This window comes from Haliotis rufescens, unplaced genomic scaffold, assembly GCF_023055435.1.
Source record: "Haliotis rufescens isolate VD_foot unplaced genomic scaffold, xgHalRufe1.0.p SCAF_19, whole genome shotgun sequence".
NCBI classification, from domain to species: domain Eukaryota; kingdom Metazoa; phylum Mollusca; class Gastropoda; order Lepetellida; family Haliotidae; genus Haliotis; species Haliotis rufescens.
In genome coordinates this window covers 10,756,928-10,782,447 of record NW_025963879.1, presented here as the reverse complement: position 1 = coordinate 10,782,447, position 25,520 = coordinate 10,756,928, and the positions used below count along the sequence as shown (strand labels likewise).

Genomic DNA, 25,520 nt, shown 5'->3' with positions numbered 1-25,520 from the left:
ACTTATAGCTGATATTTTGTTTGAATTTTGAAAGTACTAAACATGTTAATTATCATCAGCAATGTTTCATATCAGACCAGAGCATATATTCATTGGCAGAGATAGGGAAACAACCTACTGGGAAGTAAAGCTCAACATGTTTTATTTATTTGTGAGGCATGTGTCTGAATGTATTCCTCATCGCTGATGTAAAAACACAGTGGGGAGCACACAAACAATGTGGTGTCAGACTGGTGTCATCACCTGACTCCTCTTTTCCCCCCACCCCCTAGCATCTCGGGGTGGGTAGGTGGGGGGGGATCAGTCACAGCCTGTCATGTGAACAGAACACCATCTCTGTTAGCCTTGCTCAAAGGCTGTACTGAAATAAAAGTCCATAGATGTGTAGTAATTCTATCCTCTTAAACATGTTAAAAGGCAAGTCTGCTCCAGTCTCTTATAGGGACAACTTGTTCTTATTATTTACATAATCTAGAAGCAATGATTTAAACTAAAAATTATTGCCTTAGAGACATGTGCAAGAGACTCTCCACAAAAGCAGATAGAAATGCACATATTTCTGGAGGACAAGACAGAGCAGAAAGTGTGAACCACTTGCAGTAGACAATGCTGCTGGCAGTGGCTGGCTTTGTCCAGCACAAGTCTATAATGATTTAGCAAATCTAAATTGCCTCAGCTCTAAAATTAAGGATTGTTCCGGGCTCCATTTAGATTTTACTTTTTATATTTTGTAGATGTAGACATATATTTTAAATAAGATAACTTTATTTCTGGGACTAAGTGTCATTCTAATGGCTGGCATGTAGGGCTGGTTATATACACAGTTGTTATATGGGGAGACCAGTGCTGTTCACTGGTGTGGCTGAGGGAGCTGCATGTATGTCATGTACAAGGAGAACTGTACAGACTAAGACAGTGAGTGATTGAGTGATTAGTGTGTTACGGGCAGAGATCACTGTTTGGTGCTTAACAGATATGACTGTGGTGAAGACCTAAGACTAATGGGGATTTTCTTCACTCACATGTCTTCTCTCTTTTGTTGTGTATTCTCCAGCCTGCAATATTCCAGCTGTACCACTGCTGCCTGTAATTACTGTAGTGTGGACCAGGCAAGCCAGTGACTAGGCATGATCAAAGACCTGTCATGACACACAGGCCAGTCACAGAGCTTGACAACCCGTGCCAATGTTGTTGCCCTACGACAAGCAATGGTTGGTCAGGCTTTGTTGATGCATGTCATCATGTCCCAGTTGTGTGGATCGATGTTCATGATATCAATTTCTGGATTATCTGGTACAGACTCGATTATTTACAGACAGCCGTCATATAGCTGGAATATTGCTGTGTGCAGCGTTAAACAACAAACAAACTAAAGATTTATGTACAAGGTGACAATATTTGCGATCGGGACAGCTGAGAGATGCTGTACTGCTCACTATCACTCTTGCTGCAGCAGTCATTGTGGACACTTGACTAGTTATAGTGGAAAGTTACAAACATTGATATACCCCATGGAGTACAAATATTGCTGTTGGGAAGGTCTAGAGAGGAGATGCAGATTTTCCGATCATTTTGTAAATAAAATAGGTCATAACTGGGTGAATCCAAGATATCCAGGTCCTGACCAGACAAACTAATGTCCACTCCGACCACAACCCTTATTGGAAACAGATGTAAATGTTATTACTGAAGACAGTAATACTTAATAATGCCCTGAAGTTCCAGGTATGTAAATGTGTAAAACATCTTAATTTGTATAATCATACCATGCTTATTTCATCATGTCTACACTACTATGCCCAATTTACTTGACACATATGTTAACATTCAATACAACAAATTTGATTAAGAACTGAAAAAGCCAAGACAATGAACAATGATGAAGGTTTATTGGATAGGAACTATTGGCCAATGAACAAAGATTAGTGATGGAACTAAAGAAGGGTGTGGCTCTGGATGTGGTCCAGAGTCAATGCTTGCCTCTCACACACCCTCTTTCTCCTCGACCGACCCCCCCTCCTCTGTGCCCCCACCGATAACGTGCAGGGCTTGCTGGAACCACCTTGCTGTGCGTCTTCACTGTTTCGGCCTGTGTTTGTGAACATTTCTGTATCACTTACTTTGAAGCCCCTGGTAATTAATCCCACGCTACTTGGCTAATATTTACAGCTCTTAGCTCGTTAAACCTCTTCCATATGGTGCAGGAGGGAAATTAACAAGGGGATATTGTTGGTGTAGTTTTTTATGGGATATGTTGCATAGGAATCAGTTTCCAATAGTGGCAGTGTTTTAGTAAGGTGTTTGTGTTGAACATAGTTGGTTTCTGATAGTCTTAATACTGTATCAGGGCCTCTGTTCCTTCAGACTGATTTGTGGAGGAAGGAATTGGAAGCCGCCAGTTAGGAGGGTGTTGCAAGTGTTTGTAAGGATTGGTTCCTACATCAACCATATGGCTTTGCAAAAATTGAAATGTTGACAGCAAGGCAAATTAAAGTGATCTGAGAACCATCAGTTCTGCTCTACTGTATTTCTGAAAAAAGAATTTCCTATCTCTTTCAATATTCTAATCAATGTCACAGTTTGAAATGCCAGAGGTAGAAAAAGCTTATTTTGTGAATTGCATCCCCAGCCTGCTTGACCTGAGTTCTTGCCGTGCTGGTATTAGTCTATCTCTACACTACCCTTTTGGCAGACATGTCACTCCACAACTTGCTTCACTTTGATTTAGTCTCAGCACATTTTAGCTCACCGGGACAAAAGGCCTGAGGAACTGGTATTATATGTTGTCCATCGGCTATCCATCCGTCTGTTTGTGTGTAGCTGGAAGTTCCTCTTTGAACCGGAGGAAGTAATGAATGGAAGCCTTCAGGAGAATGTCTGACCCCATGGTGGGACTCAGGATAGGACCAGGAGGTTAACATCTACATTTTAATGGATTAGATTAAAGAAAATGTGACAAGTCATACGAAGTAGTATTTTGGGTATGTCACAAATCTTGAGAAGTAGTATTCTGGATATATATATAACAAGTTGTATCTTGGGTATGTCATGAGTTGTAAGAAGTTGTATCTTGGGTATATCATGTGTTGTAAAAAGCTGTATCATAGGTATTTCATGTGTTGTTAGAAGTTGTCTTGTGGGTATTTCATGTGTTGTAAGAAGTTGTCTTGTGGGTATTTCACAAGTCGTAAGAAGTTGTCTTGTGGGTATTTCACAAGTCGTAAGAAGTAGTATCGTGGGTATTTCATAAGTTGTAAGAAGTTGTATTTAGGGTATTTCATGTGTTGTAAGAAGAAAATGGGTCTGGTCTTTAGCTAATTGATCCTGTTCGTGGCTTCGAATTCTGGTTGGCCCTGATTGTTTCTAAGTTTGCTAGCGCCATACCTGTGTTTTACCAAGTGGTAAACGTCTTAGCCCTGTATCCCTGGGGCTTTCCTCCCACGGTAAGCTGACACACCGTGAAGTACTGGAATACTTTGAATCAAAGTGGCATTAAACCCAACTCACTCACTCATTCACAATAGACTGGCCAATGAAATATACATACCCCTGTACTAGTAGACTTATAAAGGGTAATAGTAAAATGCTGTAAATGAAACTAGATCTATTTCTCTTTTAGATTACAGGCATTAGTTAAGTTATATTCAGTATATGTTTATTTTGATTAGTTTAAACAACCAAATCAATGAAGACAATATTGGATGTGCAACTTGATAGCAGTTCAGAACAATCAATTCAGATGATTAATGTGAGCGTCATTGCGTCAGTGTTGTGTCATAATCTAGAATCCTGTAATGAAATACTTATTCAGACAACCAATTATGCCACAATGTGTTTGATTGACAGGTGAATGAGAGGCAATTATGCTGATGTGTGTGCATCATCATCAGAAACACAAGTATACACTGTATCCATCACAGAGGATGTTTATCTAATACTTCCAATAAACCCACAGCTCTGTATGTGGTGTCTGAAATTACTGTGTAAACAGCCAATAATTCACTTGGAATGTCAGTGCAGGGTTTCCATCAGCCAGACCGAGTGGAATGATTTGTTGCAGGTAGCAGTGAATGTTAGGGTCAGTGGGGTTGAGGAGAAATTATAACACTAAGAAGCAGTCCTGAAACAAGAATCTTCCTCAGTTAGAAGCACTTTCACAAACTTACTGAAACCGATTAGTTTCTGGACGCTGGTCATCAAACATACTGCAAGTCCTGGTAACCAGTGTGATGTTGAAAAATAAGGTCTTGGCTCCTTTCCAAAAAGATATCTTAGTTCTTTGACTATCATAACTACAATAGTAGTCTGTCTTACAGACCCTGATACAAATATTTATCAAATAGAGCCCATGCAAGCCTATAATGTTTGGCAAGTCTAGATTACTGCAGTAAATGAAGAGAGTCACTGGGTTCCCTTTTATTATATTTTTATGAAGATAACTGAACAACTGTTTTTTTCTGTATGATATGTTCATTTCAGAGACTAGATGTTAGTCTACTACAATAGTAGCACTGAGACTTCTTTGTGGAGTGAGCCCCTGAATGTAGACTTACTCAAATATATAAGGCAATACTTATTAGTTTAAATCATAATTACTAGATTATATAAATAATAAGAACAAGTTATCCTTATACTAGCATCCTTAGACTGTCCCCTTATCTAGACTTGCCTGTTATCATGGTTATGAGGATAGAATTACAACACATCCATGGACTTATCTTTCATTATAGCCTTGGAGCAAGGCTAACCTGATTCCTACGATTGTTGTAGGTGCATGTCAAAATCTGGGAGTTACGCTAAGCTAAGTTCTTAGTGATATTCTTTGTGGAACTGGGCTCTTGTGAATACATGTACCACTTTTCCATTATTAGTGAAAACAGTCTTCCAGCTGTTTCAATTTATATATTATAAATACATTTGACTTCCCAAATAGAGTTACTGGACAGGGGTCAGTTCTTCCTGCAGTTCAATCTGAATCTTGTCTGAGTCTGATCTTTCATTCAAGTTACATGTAGTGTCGCATTAGACAGGATTCGCCATGGCTACCAATAGGATCAGTATTGTCTAACTCAGTGGGTCTAGACACCTGTGTTGTTAGATCGCATCATACATGATGCATGAAGATGAAATTGACCAATGGCCAATGTTGTTGATATACTTAGCAGGGACAGTCTGACAGGTTTATTTGTAAACTAGGGATGTCAATTGGGTTTATGGTGGATCTGGGTAGAGGTAAGCTGATCTGCGGCCAGGGACTTGCCCAGCTATTGGCGTAAGTAGTAAATAATGAGGTAATCACACTGGTGAGTCCAGTCAGAGCAATTGGCCCATGTTTGTAACACTGGGCTTGGTGGATAGGTGAAATGTACATGACACTGCTGTTAACATCATGTCAAAAGACAATGTGGCTACTTGAGTTAGGGAGGCTACTTCATTGCTGAGCTGAGTGGCTGGATAGATGACATCCATGTATCATTGTTGTACTGACATGTAAGAATGGGCTCCCCACAGAAAACCACCTCAAATGGATCATTTAAAACTTTGAAGAGATGCTTCTTCTAAAAAGCATCTGTATATGATATTTACCCATTGAAATGGCCATTGAAACATGATTCTTACCATTTAAAAAAATTTAAATGTTTTTAACCCATGTTGCTGAATTGGACAGATTTTCTTTTTAAAAGATGTAGGATTTTATTAATTAATGACTGTCTTTATTTATATGGATTAGGTATGCTGTTCAGACAGAAGGTGTGGAGCTATATCAGCGGGCACAACATTTCAAACGTATATACATGGTCTTATTTCCTAGTGCTATGGTTATGGATCCTTATGACCGGTAGTTGTTTTGTCTTTTCCTGATTTCTGTTGGTCATAAACTGTTCAGAAAATTACATTGTTCATGGGAGTATAGAAGTTTTGTAAACTGTTTCTTTTCCTGTTTCAGGTAATTTCCTATACGTGAGCAATGGCACCCATATAATCAAAATCAACAGACTCAACGGACACAAGGCATCAGTCTTCTTCCAGGTGAGATATGGCTGCAATTCATCACTAGTGAAGACGCATTAGTCAATTCTCTGAACATGATTGTATATAAGGCATGTCTCATCGTCAACCAGTACAACTACACACATTCACCACACAGATGACAGTATATAGTGATCAGAACCAGTAATTTTAGGCCTCAGACAGGAGAGTAGTTGGCAGAAAGTAATTGTCAATTCAATTATTATACATCCGGGTTGAAAACCGGGGGAGATATAGACGTGATAGAGATCACCATGTCCGTCTGTCTGTCAGACTTCTGTTTTCTGTTTCCAGAGCAAAATTCCACAACCATTGAAACTTGTATATAGATCAGTCTAGTGGTGAACTGGTACCTTTTGATGATTTTGAAAAATACTGAACAGCATTATTTTTTTCTTCATTGAACTGAAGGTATCCAACGGCAATGAAGCAAAAGTGTGGTATAAGTAGCCAAACTCCATTTCTGAATTGCACCAGACCTGGGGAATATGTCATATCCTGATGACTCTTGTTATGTTTGAAACTAGTCAACATGGTTGAATGTTTCTGATGTAACTTGTAAAAGGTTTCAAATTGTTCTTCAAACTTTCTGTGGACGGAGTGATGTTTATATTTTTCATTCGGACATTGACATCTTTCACGAATAGGACTTGACTGACAGTGGTATAACTATCACATACTACATCGATAATCTCTCAAGGTGATAATGTGTTATGTCAGGGAGGTATACTTTGCAATTTACCTGATCATATGTCTTGTAGAACTCCATCAATGCCTTCTTGTTACTTCCCTCTGCAGTAATGCCTGTTGACTAAGTAGATTGTGACTAAGACACCGTGTGATGAGGAGTCATGATCTTTGATCTCCCATTGACAATATTTGAAATACTTCCAATTCTTCTTTGACCTGAAGGCAAATGTCAGCCCCAATCAAAAGACGTTCAAAGGATTCATGACAAAGTTTTTGCTAAAACACACTTTATTTCCAATCAGTTTATGGGTGAAAGAACCCAGCAATATTGTCTGACCAGCAATCTTGGATGGCATGTATGTAGTCTACTGACTGCATGCTCATGTAGCCAGAATTGGCATCAAAGGCAACAAAAACATGTTGCCCTCAGGTTGGTCAAATGAAACGTGTCAGAAACAGATGAGGCAGGTAATTGTCCTACAAGACTCAGGCCCAACAACGGTTCAAACAGTCATAATACTGGATTGAAAAGGTCACAGGAGTGTGCTAATGTCACTGGCAGAAAAACGGAGGAAGGAAGTGCTCCTTGTTAGGATACAAGGTCCTTTGGGGGTTGCTGGCAATGAAAGTGCAGACCCATTTCTGACAGGATCTCCGGGGTAAACAGCGGAAAAAGGTTGATTAATGGTATCATGTTTTCACACCTGACGAGTGTTAAGTTTTTATCCTGCAAGTACAGTGTTTACAATCAAATTATGTTGCAGGCAGCATTTCTCATTTCTTTGTGATGGAGATTATGCATGTATACTGAATAATGGCTGCTTGCATGGTTAACATTAGTGGAAGGTGTATATTTCTAAAAGTAGTTATAATGGAAGTAGTTTATTGCACTTGAAGTGTGTCTTTATGGTTTCATTTGATGGAGAGCAGTCATATAAGCAATTTATCATGCATTTTCTGTTGTCTTTATAATCAATTAATGTTCATTATGTGTTTGGGTCACATTTACTACACCTGAAAACTGTGTCTGTAGATATGATAAACAGTGGAGTGTATCTCCCATAATGATCCTGTGGTGACATGCATGGGGACTCACTCATGTGGGCACTTGTCTATTGCTTCCAGACTGATATGGGTATGATATTGCTGAGACTTACAATAATTACTCACTGACTTTGTAAATTCTCTTAGGATACTTATTGTTTCACTTCAGTAATAAAGTCAGTGAGTGAGTGAATGTAGTTTTATGTAGTTACTGTTACCAGTATGGGTCCTGGTGGCCTGGAAATAGTTGAGGTTGTACCAGGAGGCCATTGATTATTATTTATTAGAAGTTATGAGCAAAGTTTGACATCAGTCTGAACACACAATCCAACAAGTCACTCAGTCTGACCACACAATCCAACAAGTCACTCAGTCTGACCACACAATCCAACAAGTCACTCAGTCTGACAACACATTCCAACAGGTCACTGAGTCTGACAACACATTCCAACAAGTCACTGAGTCTGACAACACATTCCAACAAGTCACTCAGTCTGACAACACATTCCAACAAGTCACTCAGTCTGACAACACATTCCAACAAGTCACTCAGTCTGACCACACATTCCAACAGGTCACTCAATCTGACCACACAATCCAACAAGTCACTGAGTCGAATGGCACAGTCAAACAAGTCACTGAGTCGGACCACACAATCAAACAAGTCACTGAATCTGACTCAATTATTTACAGGCCCTTTCATCATTTAGCTGACATAATGTTAAGTTTGACATAAAACAACATTCATTTACACAAGTTTATCAAAAATCATGGAACTGGAAGACCATTTGATCTTCTGCTCAAGAATACATGTATGTCTTTTGAACTTGCAGCTGTAAGAGTGACTAGGACAGGGTCAGGTAGTTTGTGACACACAACAGACCAGGTGCCATCCAGTGACTAGGACAGGGTCATGTAGTTTGTGACACACAACAGACCAGGTGCCATCCAGTGACTAGGACAGGGTCAGGTAGTTTGTTACACACAACAGACCAGGTGCCATCGAGTGACGAGGGCAGGATCAGGTAGTTTGTGACACACAACAGACCAGGTGCCATCCAGTCACTAGGACAGGGTCAGGTAGTTTGTGACACACAACAGACCAGGTGCCATCCAGTGACTAGGACAGGGTCAGGTAGTTTGTGACACACAACAGACCAGGTGCCATCCAGTGACTAGGGCAGGGTCAGGTAGTTTGTGACACACAACAGACCAGGTGCCATCCAGTGACTAGGACAGGGTCAGGTAGTTTGTGACACACAACAGACCAGGTGCCATCCAGTGACTAGGACAGGGTCAGGTAGTTTGTGACACACAACAGACCAGGTGCCATAGAAATCCAATGACCTAATTTCAGTGTTCACATGAAGGCCTTCTGTCTGACAGAGAGGAGATGGCTGCTTTTAAAACATCGAATCTGTACAGTTGCTTGTTTTGTCAAATGTGTATTTTCAGAGGATATTTTGTTGTATTAATGGACTGTGTGGAGAGTAAATTGTCAGATTTTCTGGGCAGGGTTTTTAGAATGATTATTGTTTACAAACATTACGTCACCACCAAAAAATGTATCCTTGTTTCAAATGAATTGCAGTAATTATCAAAGCAACGTCAACACTTTGCCTGGTTGTTGCCTGCTATCATCAGGGGTCCTGGCTTCTACTTTTTTTCTATCTAATTGGCCCTAAAGGAAGTACTTGTAATAAGAAAACATGTGTATTTATTTTCTGCTATGGATATCCTGCTCATAAGTTGTGTGTTTCCTTCATAAGTTACACAAAAACAAACGTAATCCAGTTTGTCTGAAATCACTGTGGCCATGTTACAAACTTGCATTTCCCTGGGTGAAAGATTTAGGTTCAGAATATGTTAAAAAAATTAACAGCTTTCATATATCATGTTGTAATGTCTCATTTTCAGTGTTCATGGTATTATGTTAATTTCCAACAGGAATTGAAATGTAACCAGTAGATGCGTTTGTGTAGACATGATGCCTGTCGAGGAGGTTGCTGCAGCGTGAGAGGTTGAGAACATCAAGGGAATGCTATGACACAACCTGCACTTGCTGCATCTTTCTCTGTGCAAGCAACTGGCAATACTACTGGGTCTATTCAACACAACTCTAAAGTCAGCCCTCCAGTCCAGCCACTTTCAAAATAGCATTTTTCACACGAAAACACATCATCATTGAACATTCCCCAGTGTATTCAGTGCACTGAATAAATTTCTTAAAACTATAATCATGTCTGCAAAATCTCAGGAGAGAAATTGCTAGTTTGATGAAATGGCCCTTGCTTGTCTCTCTGCCAGCTCTGCACCTTTTTTGCCTCTTTGTATGAATTTGTTGTCATTCAACTAGATTTTGTATGCTAATGTCAACCTTGTTTTGTAGAATAATGATAATTGGGGCAATTAAGATAACTCCTGTCCTTCTAGCCTTGTATTTAGTAGTTTTGTAGGTCATTTGTTGGTCTAGACATGCTGTGGTGGTGTGCTGCTGTAACAGTGGGCTGTATTTGTGGATCTAGAAATGCTGGGCTGTATTTGTGGGTGAGACATGCTGGGCTGTATTTGTGGGTCTAGACATGCTGGGCTGTATTTGTGGATCTAGACATCCTGGGCTGTATTTATGGGTCTAGACATGCTGTGGTGGTGTGCTGCTGTAACAGTTGGCTGTATTTGTGAATCTAGACATGCTGGGCTGTATTTGTGAATCTAGACATGCTGGGCTGTATTTGTGGGTCTAGACATGCTGGGCTGTATTTGTGGGTCTAGACATGCTGGGCTGTATTTGTGGGTCTAGACATGCTGGGCTGTATTTGTGGGTCTAGACATGCTGGGCTGTATTTGTGGGTCTAGACATGCTGGGCTGTATTTGTGGGTCTAGACATGCTGGGCTGTATTTGTGGATCTAGACATGCTGGGCTGTATTTGTGGGTCTAGACATGCTATGCTGTATTTGTGGGTCTAGACATGCATGGCTGTATTTGAGGGTCTAGACATGCTGGGCTGTATTTGTGGGTCTAGACATGCTGTGGTGGTGTGCTGCTGTAACAGTGGGCTGTATTTGTGGATCTAGAAATGCTGGGCTGTATTTGTGGGTCTAGACATGCTGGGCTGTATTTGTGAATCTAGACATGCTGGGCTGTATTTGTGAATCTAGACATGCTGGGCTGTATTTGTGGATCTAGACATGCTGGGCTGTATTTGTGAATCTAGACATGCTGGGCTGTATTTGTGAATCTAGACATGCTGGGCTGTATTTGAGGGTCTAGACATGCTGGGCTGTATTTGTGGGTCTAGACATGCTATGCTGTATTTGTGGGTCTAGACATGCTGGGCTGTATTTGTGAATCTAGACATGCTGGGCTGTATTTGTGGGTCTAGACATGCTGGGCTGTATTTGAGGGTCTAGACATGCTATGCTGTATTTGTGGGTCTAGACATGCTGGGCTGTATTTGTGAATCTAGACATGCTGGGCTGTATTTGTGGGTCTAGACATGCTGGGCTGTATTTGTGGGTCTAGACATGCTGGGCTGTATTTGTGGGTCTAGACATGCTGGGCTGTATTTGTGAATCTAGACATGCTGGGCTGTATTTGTGGATCTAGACATGCTGGGCTGTATTTGTGGGTCTAGACATGCTATGCTGTATTTGTGGGTCTAGACATGCTGGGCTGTATTTGTGGATCTAGACATGCTGGGCTGTATTTGTGGGTCTAGACATGCTGGGCTGTATTTGTGGGTCTAGACATGCTGGGCTGTATTTGTGGGTCTAGACATGCTGGGCTGTATTTGTGGGTCTAGACATGCTATGCTGTATTTGTGGGTCTAGACATGCTATGCTGTATTTGTGGGTCTAGACATGCTGGGCTGTATTTGTGGATCTAGACATGCTGGGCTGTATTTGTGGATCTAGACATGCTGGGCTGTATTTGTGGGTCTAGACATGCTATGCTGTATTTGTGGGTCTAGACATGCTGGGCTGTATTTGTGGATCTAGACATGCTGGGCTGTATTTGTGAATCTAGACATGCTGGGCTGTATTTGTGGGTCTAGACATGCTGGGCTGTATTTGTGGGTCTAGACATGCTGGGCTGTATTTGTGAATCTATACATGCTGGGCTGTATTTGTGAATCTAGACATGCTGGGCTGTATTTGTGAATCTAGACATGCTGGGCTGTATTTGAGGGTCTAGACATGCTGGGCTGTATTTGAGGGTCTAGACATGCTGGGCTGTATTTGTGAATCTAGACATGCTGGGCTGTATTTGTGGGTCTAGACACGCTGGGCTGTATTTGTGGGTGAGACATGCTGGGCTGTATTTGTGGATCTAGACATGCTGGGCTGTATTTGTGAATCTAGACATGCTGGGTTGTATTTGTGGGCCTAGACATGCTGGGCTGTATTTGAGGGTCTAGACATGCTGGGCTGTATTTGTGGGCCTAGACATGCTGGGCTGTATTTGTGGGTGAGACATGCTGGGCTGTATTTGTGGATCTAGACATGCTGGGCTGTATTTGTGTGTCAGACATGCTGTGGTGCTGTAACAGTAGGCCGTATTTGAGTTCATGGGTCACAGATTACATGTTGTTGCCCTATGTAGATAACGTATATGCTTAAAGCCCCACCCTGACTATAAATAGCCCGCAAGGTGGCGGTGTTTCAGTTTCGAACAATGACTGACAATGTAAACACAACCGAGTGTCGGGAGACGTTTTTTGAAAACCATACGGGAACAAGATCACCATTGACAGTCAAACCTCGTATCAACTTGAATGACAAACCATGGATACAACAAATGGCTCCATATAAAGATACAAGTCAATAAATTTTCTGTAGTTTTATCCTAAAAAATCGAATCGATCGTGTTTGGCGTCTGCATCGATCACAGTGGGCGGAGCTTATTTACGTTTGCGCTATAAATAGCAAAGCACATGGTCATGTGTACATGTGGCACATTTAATGCATTTGTGGTCAAAGTGTATTGTGTTGTATATTTTTACGGCAGAACAGCAGCAGAACATCAGTTTCAGTTAATGTAACAGTAACGATACTTAAATACGAAATTGACGGCGCGATTCTTTCAGTTCAATCCGAAAATTACAGATATTTGTTTAGTTTTGGTCATTTGCATTCAACAGTTAGATTTGTGCCACACAATAATCAGTTTATATTCATAAAACGTAAATTATTACAGAGATTTTTCAACTAGTGTTTAGGAAGGGGCCTAATTTGAAGCACCAGAAGTTGCGCCAATATTTCTAAGCTTGACTACAATAGATGAATATGTTACGTGTATCAACATAACAATGCACATAAGCAACTGGTAAATAAGTAACTGAATATACTTGATGTTTTGGCCTACAGAAGGCGTAACCGGATAATATTGTACTTACGATAAATGAAAACTCCAATACACATATTCCAAGACAACTTTAATTATGAATTTCCTTTTCTTTCACAGAATTTTCACACACAAAACTGAGTTTGATCATTAGATCCACACTTGTCCCATGTATTTTTTGTTCGGGGTATTTGGATACACTTCGCGCACAAGTTTTAAAATACAATCTGGGATCCCTTTCCCGTTTTGTCCACACCAATCCTTCATTTGCTGCAACGTATAAATCCGTTTCTTCAAGTCCAAGTATCTACGATCTCTCCAACATGTCCAAACACTTCGTTTATTTAGCTCAGTCCAGAAACAATGTGTTCGAATCGACGAATTTCTGCAACATGGTGGCCGCACCATTCCCTAACTGCGATTGCCTGTGCCATGTCACGCATGGTTGACAAAAGAAGTGTGAACATACATATTCTCGCTGTGACACTGATTCACTAATCCCAAGATTCGGCACTGAATTTGTCAAAGTTTCTGTTGCACTTGCAAGGGCGGGAAGAGAGGCGCCATCTTGTCGATTAGAGTTGTGAATCGGAATGAAGTCATCTTGAATTGGAACTTTCTCCACGATAAAGTCACCAATGTCACAATCGAAATGACCAAAGGCTCCCTGATTATCTCGAACAACTTTACATGAAAATGTTTTGTTGCTCATATTGAAGACGAGCGAAATTGCAAAGTTCTTGTCAGTTGTAAGCAGCAACTCGATGCACTCATGGGGCGTGGTTGCTAGGAGATCCCGAGGTCAGAAAGGGGAAAACAAAAAGGTTTATAAAGTAATAAAAGAAATCCGCAGTGCAATCCCAAAGTTCCATGTACAGGATATTTTTTAATAATAATATTCACGAAAAAAAATCTTTTCTAAAAGTGCAAATTAATTTATTAATTCATCCCAAGGTCATAACCCTGATCACGTGGTGAGTATTTGGAAGGAATCTTGTGATGAAGCTGTGAATGAGGCCATGTGTATAACATTGTTGAATTCAACTGACCAGGAAGGTTGTTGAGGCACATTATGAAAGATGCTCGTCATGGATGGAGAAAAAAATGTATCTGAGAGAAACATTGTCGCTTTGAGCTTCGCGACAAAACATGTGTTCATGGCGAAGACGTTTACAAGAGAGGATGATCTGTACAGCCAGCAACCTGAATGAGCTTGATGAAAATAATGTTGAAATCCATTTTCTCGCACATGACAGAATTAATGTGAACAAATATTTATTTGAACATCGTTTCGAAGTCTGTGAGAGCTGTCCGTATTTTAATATTCTTATTTCCATTGCGACGTGAAATAATAAAATGTTTTCGTGTCTTAATTTTGCTGCCGCTGTGGAAAATTGCGCACCGATCTATTAAAAGAAATACTACTAGCTCAACTTTATAAAAGAACCAGATCATCTTTATCTTTGTTCCGTTGTTATCCCCCGCCGCGCGAAAGCGCGAAGCGGGGGATATAGTATTCACGACCGTACGTACGTACGTCCGTACGTCCGTCCGTCCGTCCGTACGTCCCACCTGTTTGTTGCCGCGATATCTCAAGAACTAAACACTGGATTGTCTTCATATTTGGAACTATGGTGTATATACAGACTCCGCAGACACCAGTCGGTTTTGGTGACCTTGACCCCATTTTCAAGGTCACAGCAGGCATATCTGCTTTTGGAGTTGGAAAACGGTGTTGCCGCGATATCTCAAGAACTAAACACTGATTTGTCTTCATATTTGGAACTATGGTGTATATACAGACTCCGCAGACACCAGTCGGTTTTGGTGACCTTGATCCCATTTTCAAGGTCACAGCAGACAAATCTGCTTTTGGAGTTGGAAAACGGTGTTGCCGCGATATCTCAAGAACTAAACACTGGATTGTCTTCATATTTGGACCTATGGTGTATATACAGACTCCGCAGACACCAGTCGGTTTTGGTGACCTTGATCCCATTTTCAAGGTCACAGCAGGCAAATCTGCTTTTGGATTTGGAAAACGGTGTTGCCGCGATATCTCAAGAACTAATCGCTGGATTGTCTTCATATTTGGAACTATGGTGTATATACAGACACCGCAGACACCAGTCGGTTTTGGTGACCTTGACCCCATTGTCAAGGTCACAGCAGGCAAATCTGCTTTTGGAGTTAGAAAACGGTGTTGCCGCGATATCTCAAGAACTAATCGCTGGATTGTGTTCATATTTAGAACTATAGTGTATATACAGACACCGCATACACCTGTCAGATTTGGTGACCTTCACCCCATTTTCAAGGTCACAGCAGACAAATCTGTTTTTGGAGTTGGAAAACGGTGTTGCCACAATATCTCAAGAACTAATCACTGGATTGTCTTCATATTTGGTACTATGGTGTACAGGCGGGGGATATTTCGTCACTCTGTGACAAATTCTTGTTTATTAAAAATTCGCTTCCGAAGCAAAGCGAATCGATCTACATAATATACAAATTCATAGACTAGATTCTAGTACCAAGTGTTTAAACTTTTTTTTTAAATGTCATAAAATAACTTACACAATTAATGAAAGACATTTTTTGATAAGTAATATATATTTTATCTGGCCGCTCTCTGGTTAGTTTAGGCTTGAGGGGAGAAACACAAACAAAAAAATATGGATGGCCTTATGCAAATGACACTTGGCATGCCAATCAAGAGGGATCTGGGTCACTGGGACCAGCCAAGTTTTACGGATCGAGCTTCATCGGACAAGTGTGACTTTGCCAAAATACATTGCTACTGGGCAATGAAAAAATGTCACTGAAACGACAAAAAACTACTTTGATCACGTGAAAATATTTTTGACCATTACCAGGGTTTTTTACACGATCGTTGTCATCCAGATTCCAGATGAAGGCAAGACGAACACAACGAAGAAAAACTGTTGAAATCACCGATTACCGTGTATATGTGAGAAATGCTATTTATAAACTGCAGATATACCGTACACCACAGGATAACGATTGGTGCCTTGACACATATTATGTTGTTTTTTTGTTCAATTACACTGTTCATATTCATCACGACAAACGTATTAATTCGTTGTCGTCAGGAGATCTAGAATAGCTCAGAACAGGACATCTATAATTTCTGTGTTGGACTGCGTTGGATATATCGTGGACATTCCGCGGTATCATTTTATGAAGATGTGAAGACGACATGGCAGGTAGGTTTTGAAACCAAAGACCTACGCGTTTGTTGAAAAGTCTTGGAATCGTTTGATAGATATTTATTACCATTAAAACTTACGTCCTTGTTGTCAAACGGCCCACGTGGGTGGGTGTTTACATGACGTCACCCGTTTATGCAATAACCAATGAAATGTGTGTGTTATCATGACGTCATATTGACCTGTCAGATCACTCGTATAAGCTCCGCCCACTAGAGTGCGGTAGGTACTACCGCAGATGGGGCTTTAAGTCGGTGATCAATAGGATGATGTACTCTAACTGCCGTATTCAGTGAGGGAGTCCGAAGGCTTGCTTAAGTAGGCAACTTGGACAGAGCTTGGGCTGTGCTCATAAATCTACTTTAGTTGTAGCGGAAAATTATGGAGATACAGAGTCGTCAAATTGGATGGATTGTATTTGGATGTAAGAATATACTGCCTTGTTTGTCTGGAAGAACCGTTCTGTACTGCATGTACTATACTGCCACAGCAGCCTTGTAACAGTAACCACTGCCATGACCCCACCTCCACTGTCAAGTGGCAGTAAAGCACAACCAGCCACTGCCATGACCCTACCTCCACTGTCAAGTGGCAGTACAGCCCAACCAACCACTGCCATGACACTACCTCCACTGTCAAGTGGCAGTACAACCAACCACTGCCATGACCCCCACCTCCACTGTCAAGTGGCAGTACAGCCCAACCAACCACTGCCATGACACTACCTCCACTGTCAAGTGGCAGTACAACCAACCACTGCCATGACCCTACCCCCACTGTCAAGTGGCAGTAAAGCACAACCAGCCACTGCCATGACCCTACCTCCACTGTCAAGTGACAGTACAACCCAACCACTGCCATGACACCACCTCCACTGTCAAGTGGCAGTACAGCCCAACCAACCACTGCCATGACACTACCTCCACTGTCAAGTGGCAGTACAACCAACCACTGCCATGACACCACCTCCACTGTCAAGTGGCAGTACAGCCCAACCAACCACTGCCATGACCCTACCTCCACTGTCAAGTGACAGTACAACCCAACCAACCACTGCCATGACACCCCCTGCACTGTCAAGTGGCAGTACAACCCAACCAACCACTGCCATGACCCCACCTCCACTGTCAAGTGACAGTAGAACCCAAACAACCACTGCCATGACCCCACCTCCACTGCCAAGTGACAGTACAACCAACCACTGCCCTGACCCCACCTCCACTGTCAAGTGGCAGCACAGCCCGACCAACCACTGCCATGACCCCACCTCCACTGTCAAGTGGCACTACAACCAAACCAACCACTGCCATGACCCCACCTCCACTGTCAAGTGACAGTACAACCAACCACTGCCATGACCCCCACCTCCACTGTCAAGTGGCAGTACAACCAACCACTGCCATGACCCCACCTCCACTGTCAAGTGGCAGTACAACCAACCACTGCCATGACCCTACCCCCACTGTCAAGTGGCAGTAAAGCACAACCAACCACTGCCATGACCCCACCTCCACTGTCAAGTGGCAGTACAACCAACCACTGCCATGACCCCACCTCCACTGTCAAGTGGCAGTACAACCAACCACTGCCATGACCCTACCCCCACTGTCAAGTGGCAGTAAAGCACAACCAACCACTGTCATGACCCCCACCTCCACTGTCAAGTGGCAGTACAACCAACCACTGCCATGACCCCCACCTCCACTGTCAAGTGGCAGTACAACCAACCACTGCCATGACCCCCACCTCCACTGTCAAGTGGCAGTACAACCAACCACTGCCATGACCCTACCCCCACTGTCAAGTGGCAGTAAAGCACAACCAACCACTGCCATGACCCCACCTCCACTGTCAAGTGGCAGTACAACCAACCACTGCCCTGACCCCACCTCCACTGTCAAGTGGCAGCACAGCCCGACCAACCACTGCCATGACCCCACCTCCACTGTCAAGTGGCACTACAACCAAACCAACCACTGTCATCACCCCACCTCCACTGTCAAGTGACAGTACAACCAACCACTGCCATGACCCCCACCTCCACTGTCAAGTGGCAGTACAACCAACCACTGCCATGACCCCACCTCCACTGTCAAGTTGCAGTACAACCAACCACTGCCATGACCCTACCCCCACTGTCAAGTGGCAGTAAAGCACAACCAACCACTGCCATGACCCCACCTCCACTGTCAAGTGGCAGTACAACCAACCACTGCCATGACCCCACCTCCACTGTCAAGTGGCAGTACAACCAACCACTGCCATGACCCTACCCCCACTGTCAAGTGGCAGTAAAGCACAACCAACCACTGTCATGACCCCCACCTCCACTGTCAAGTGGCAGTACAACCAACCACTGCCATGACCCCCACCTCCACTGTCAAGTGGCAGTACAACCAACCACTGCCATGACCCCCACCTCCACTGTCAAGTGGCAGTACAACCAACCACTGCCATGACCCTACCCCCACTGTCAAGTGGCAGTAAAGCACAACCAACCACTGCCATGACCCCACCTCCACTGTCAAGTGGCAGTACAACCAACCACTGCCATGACCCCACCTCCACTGTCAAGTGGCAGTACAACCAACCACTGCCATGACCCCCACCTCCACTGTCAAGTGGCAGTACAACCAACCACTGCCATGACCCTACCCCCACTGTCAAGTGGCAGTAAAGCACAACCAACCACTGCCATGACCCCACCTCCACTGTCAAGTGGCAGTACAACCAACCACTGCCATGACCCCCACCTCCACTGTCAAGTGACAGTACAACCAACCACTGCCATGACCCCACCTCCACTGTTAAGTGGCAGTACAACCAACCACTGCCATGACCCTACCCCCACTGTCAAGTGGCAGTAAAGCACAACCAGCCACTGCCATGACCCTACCTCCACTGTCAAGTGGCAGTACAGCCCAACCAACCACTGCCATGACACTACCTCCACTGTCAAGTGGCAGTACAACCAACCACTGCCATGACACCACCTCCACTGTCAAGTGGCAGTACAGCCCAACCAACCACTGCCATGACCCTACCTCCACTGTCAAGTGACAGTACAACCCAACCAACCACTGCCATGACCCCACCTCCACTGTCAAGTGACAGTACAACCCAACCAACCACTGCCATGACCCCACCTCCACTGTTAAGTGACAGTACAACCAACCACTGCCATGACCCCACCTCCACTGTCAAGTGGCAGTACAACCAACCACTGTCATCACCCCCACCTCCACTGTTAAGTGACAGTACAACCAACCACTGCCATGACCCCACCTCCACTGTCAAGTGGCAGTACAACCAACCACTGTCATCACCCCACCTCCACTGTTAAGTGACAGTACAACCAACCACTGCCATGACCCCACCTCCACTGTCAAGTGGCAGTACAACCAACCACTGCCATGACCCCCACCTCCACTGTCAAGTGACAGTACAACCAACCACTGCCATGACCCCACCTCCACTGTCAAGTGACAGTACAATCCAACTAACCACTGCCATGACCCTACCTCCACTGTCAAGTGGCAGTACAGCCCAACCAACCACTGCCATGACCCCACCTCCACTGTCAAGTGGCAGTACAACCCAACCACTCACTGCCATGACCCTACCTCCACTGTCAAGTCACAGTACAGCCCAACTAACCACTGCCATGACACCACCTCCACTGTCAAGTGACAGTACAACCAACCACTGCCCTGACCCCACCTCCACTGTCAAGTGGCAGCACAACCCAACCACCCACTGCCATGACCCCCACCTCCACTGACAAGTGACAGTACAACCAACCACTGCCCTGACCCCACCTCCACTGTCAAGTGGCAGCACAACCCAACCACCCACTGCAATGACCCCCACCTCCACTGTCAAGTGACAGTACAACCAACCACTGCCCTGACCCCACCTCCACTGTCAAGTGGCAGTACAACCAACCACTGCCATGACCCCCACCTCCACTGTCAAGTGGCAGTACAACCCAACCACTGCCATGACCCCACCTCCACTGTCAAGTGACAGTACAATCCAACTAACCACTGCCATGACCCTACCTCCACTGTCAAGTGGCAGTACAGCCCAACCAACCACTGCCATGACCCCACCTCCACTGTCAAGTGGCAGTACAACCCAACCACTCACTGCCATGACCCTACCTCCACTGTCAAGTCACAGTACAGCCCAACTAACCACTGCCATGACACCACCTCCACTGTCAAGTGACAGTACAACCAACCACTGCCCTGACCCCACCTCCACTGTCAAGTGGCAGCACAACCCAACCACCCACTGCCATGACCCCCACCTCCACTGACAAGTGACAGTACAGCCAACCACTGCCATGACCCCACCTCCACTGTCAAGTGACAGTACAACCCAACCACTCACTGCCATGACCCTACCTCCACTGTCAAGTCACAGTACAGCCCAACTAACCACTGCCATGACACCACCTCCACTGTCAAGTGACAGTACAACCAACCACTGCCCTGACCCCACCTCCACTGTCAAGTGGCAGCACAACCCAACCACCCACTGCCATGACCCCCACCTCCACTGACAAGTGACAGTACAGCCAACCACTGCCATGACACCACCTCCACTGTCAAGTGGCAGCACAACCCAACCACCCACTGCCATGACCCCCACCTCCACTGACAAGTGACAGTACAACCAACCACTGCCATGACCCCACCTCCACTGTCAAGTGGCAGTACAACCAACCACTGCCATGACCCCACCTCCACTGTCAAGTGGCAGTACAACCCAACCAACTACTGCCATGACCCCAACTCCAGTGTCAGTCACAGCCACAGTTTGTCTCCAAAATCAACTTCAACCTTACCCAAGACCAACACCTCCATTATGTCCCATAACATCAAATATCACCATTGATGCTCCCACCACCGAGATGCTCAGCACTACAACACAGAACTAGCCCCTCCAGTACTGCTGCTGGTGTCTCTACTTGCCTTCAACTGCTACTGGTCATGCTGCTGCCACAGTTATTAGTACAATTCTATAATGTTGTGTAAAATTTAAAATTTCCGGTTGATCCAAACTTATGTTGTAGTCCCAAATGACAAACAAGTGCAATTACATAATCTAGCTTGTTGATCATGAACTGTTCTATGCTGTACTGTAGTTCACATAGGATATCATTCGTTTGGTGTTTCAAATGACTTTGAGAATCAGTTGTCCAACGCTCGGATGCATCAAACATTTATTTGGCCCCTTTGAGTTGGACACAGCAAAGACATATATATACATACACAGGCGTGTTCAAGTGTTTGATGGAGCAATTTGATGTTCCAAGTTGAGGCAGTAGGTTCCCCCATGCCATCACATGTATGTGTGCATGACCATCTGGAAATATGCATCTACCTGTAATATCCCCACTTTAGAGCTGCTTGCCAGAACTTACTTCATCACAATCTACAGCTGGTTCATGTTGGTTACAAGATAAAATCTGGCATGCAACAACTTCCGACTCCTTTGAGATAGCCTTTCTCTGTCCAAATGGTAGTCATTAAACTTTCACATTTCCTATGTTATCATTAGCTTTGTTGTCATGGATACAGGATGAAGTGAATACATTATAATGAGTGATAAGTGATAAATAAAAGAATATGTAAAGAAAGGATAAGCATTTTACAGTAGATGGTATGACAGAAATCATTATTCAGATAGATTCTTCAGAGTTGAGACATTGTGTTGCTATTTATGGCTTACTTTTCTCAGGTTATTCTTTTGTTATCGTGCAAAAGATGTCCAATGGTAGTTCAGAGCTATGCATTCGCCCTCAGAAAATAGAAGCATGTGGAAAGGAAATTTCCGTTGGAATGTTGTTTACCTATATGGTATGTAACTTGGTTATTTTGTCACTAATTTTACAGAATATGTTTACATGACCAACAGTAAATCTTTACAGTCTCCAGTTAGTGAGAATACAGACACTCTCATGTTTGGCACTTATGCCTGAAGGGATAACCAGCAGTTGTAATCACTGCAAAAGAAAGAGCTGTTAGGTGTGGTAAACATACTGGTAAAGGATGTTTCTAAGGCCATAAGTATTCTCGCAGTCTGTTCCTGATTTTGGCTTCCTGACAATATGCTGTATGAGAAATATAACCATGTGATTATGAGTACTTCTAGCCATTGTGTGATGGTCTGTTATATATACATGTGATTATGAGTACTTCTAGTCATTGTGTGATGGTCTGTTATATATACATGTGATTATGAGTACTTCTAGTCATTGTGTGATGGTCTGTTATATATACATGTGATTATGAGTACTTCTAGTCATTGTGTGATGGTCTGTTATATTTTCAACTATGTGGTCATGACTATCACTTGAAATGTAGGAAGGGTATTTTGCAGAGTATATGAAGAGGCGTGGTGAGGTGTAGATCACACTACTTGGCACTAGGTGATGTTATAGAATGGATGGATATTACTCCATATTATGATTATGAAGTTTTAAAGAACTGGTGAAAGTTTCAAAGATTAAATAATCAACAAGACATGACATTGGCTTGTACATCATTTTTCAGAGTCAAATGATTCATTTTGTAATGGCTGAAGGTTTCAGCACGAGGAAGTAATGAGGACAGACTATCCCATTTATCATTCTGATTTATTGTCCTCACTATCCTGATAGACCAGAGGTCTGCAGTACTAAAGGCTATTGCATTGAAAGAAACAGGATATGACACCTCATAATGCAATCAAGGAAATGATCCTCTTGCACTTGAAGACCTGCCAGATATGTAATGGTGGAGTACAGGACCTTGAGTCAGGCTTTTCACAGTGCTGGCCCTGCTGCACCTCGCACCCTCAAATGGCAGCCATGGTACTTCACCCCTGCAGATTTATGATGCAAAGAAAATGATAACACAAGACAATTCTGACGTGAGTAAAGAACGAGACAGATATTTGTGATCTCTCTGACTCTGGGGAGTTTATGGTTTTCTGAATAATCTAGATGGGAGGTAAAAGAAGAAGGAGAGAATGATTTCAGCAGGAATGCAGAACCAAGCATATTCTTCAGCTTTGATATTAAAGATGTGTGAATTCCTGCTTGCAGTGTTAATCCTTGCCAGCAAGGCTGTAAGCAGGAGACATGGGGAGATTGATAACTGAACAGGGACAGGGCTTAATGTTCCATGGTAAGGATTTCTGGTAGCTAGCTAGGAGATTAAGTTTTTTATTTGACAAGTGGTATCTTAAATAGTTAACTGCATCTGGGATTGACATGAAATGGTTAACTTGAGCACCTGGGTGTCTGACAGAGGCCACAACATGGATAGACATGATGTGGTTAACCTGAGCTCAAGGATCTGACAGAGGCCACAACATGTCTAGACATGATGTGGTTAACCTGAGCTCAAGGATCTGACAGAGGCCATAACATGGATAGACATGATGTGGTTAACCTGAGCTCAAGGATCTGACAGAGGCCACACACAAGGATAGACATGATGTGGTTAACCTGAGCTCAAGGATCTGACAGAGGCCATAACATGGATAGACATGATGTGGTTAACTTTAGCTCCTGGGTGTCTGACAGAGGCCACAACATGGATAGACATGATGTGGTTAACTTGAGCTCCTGGGTGTCTGACAGAGGCCATAACATGGATAGACATGATGTGGTTAACTTGAGCCCCTGGGTGTCTGACAGAGGCAACACACAAGGATAGACATGATGTGGTTAACTTGAGCCCCTGGGTGTCTGACAGAGGCCATAACATGGATAGACATGATGTGGTTAACTTGAGCTCCTGGGTGTCTGACAGAGGCCACAACATGGATAGACATGATGTGGTTAACTTGAGCCCCTGGGTGTCTGACAGAGGCCACATACAAGGATAGACATGATGTGGTTAACTTGAGCTCCTGGGTGTCTGACAGAGGCCACACACAAGGATAGACATGATGTGGTTAACTTGAGCCCCTGGGTGTCTGACAGAGGCCACAACATGGATAGACATGATGTGGTTAACCTGAGCTCAAGGATCTGACAGAGGCCACAACATGGATAGACATGATGTGGTTAACCTGAGCTCAAGGATCTGACAGAGGCCACACACAAGGATAGACATGATGTGGTTAACCTGAGCTCAAGGATCTGACAGAGGCCACAACATGGATAGACATGATGTGGTTAACCTGAGCTCAAGGATCTGACAGAGGCCACAACATGGATAGACATGATGTGGTTAACCTGAGCTCAAGGATCTGACAGAGGCCACAACATGGATAGACATGATGTGGTTAACTTGAGCTCCTGGATGTCTGACAGAGGCCACAACATGGATAGACATGATGTGGTTAACTTGAGCTCCTGGGTGTCTGACAGAGGCCACAACATAGATAGACATGATGTGGTTAACCTGAGCTCAAGGATCTGACAGAGGCCATAACATGGATAGACATGATGTGGTTAACCTGAGCTCCTGGATGTCTGACAGAGGCCATAACATGGATAGACATGATGTGGTTAACCTGAGCTCCTGGATGTCTGACAGAGGCCACAACATGGATAGACATGATGTGGTTAACCTGAGCTCCTGGATGTCTGACAGAGGCCACAACATGGATAGACATGATGTGGTTAACTTGAGCTCCTGGGTGTCTGACAGAGGCCACAACATGGATAGACATGATGTGGTTAACTTGAGCTCCTGGGTGTCTGACAGAGGCCACAACATGGATAGACATGATGTGGTTAACCTGAGCTCCTGGGTGTCTGACAGAGGCCACACACAAGGATAGACATGATGTGGTTAACTGGAGATATTATTTGATAATGATGATCTGCAGGTTTATCAATGATGAAATTAAAGCATGGCAAATTTACAAGTTAACTGGTACGACAGTCCCTTGCTAAAGCCTTATTATTTGTGGTGATACCTTCTTTCATGTCCGACTTAAAGTTGTCATTGACTGTTTATGGTTAACAGTTCTCAATGTTGTTTAGGATCAGTTGGAGCCTTGTTGAAGATAGAATTCTCATTCTTGTTACTCTACCGACTTGAAGGAAAACATGCAACTACAATACCGAAGTGCCTTATGGAGATGGATTTGTCTTGTATTCCCTCTGTTCAGGAAACTCTATAGGAAATATTCGAGGTATTGTAGTATGTTTATGTATGAATGAGTAATGCTA

At 43.4% G+C, this 25,520-nt stretch overlaps 1 protein-coding gene across 2 annotated transcripts in view; it reads left to right on the top strand.

Annotated features, from left to right (window-relative positions):
* LOC124138972 overlaps window positions 1–25,520 on the top strand; it is a 127,580-nt gene that overhangs the window by 6,426 nt on the left and 95,634 nt on the right. For both annotated transcript variants that reach the window (XM_048398865.1, XM_048398864.1), the window contains exon 2: window positions 5,948–6,030. In XM_048398865.1, coding sequence (XP_048254822.1) covers window positions 5,948–6,030 — 83 coding nt within the window. The remainder of the gene's footprint in view (window positions 1–5,947; window positions 6,031–25,520) is intronic.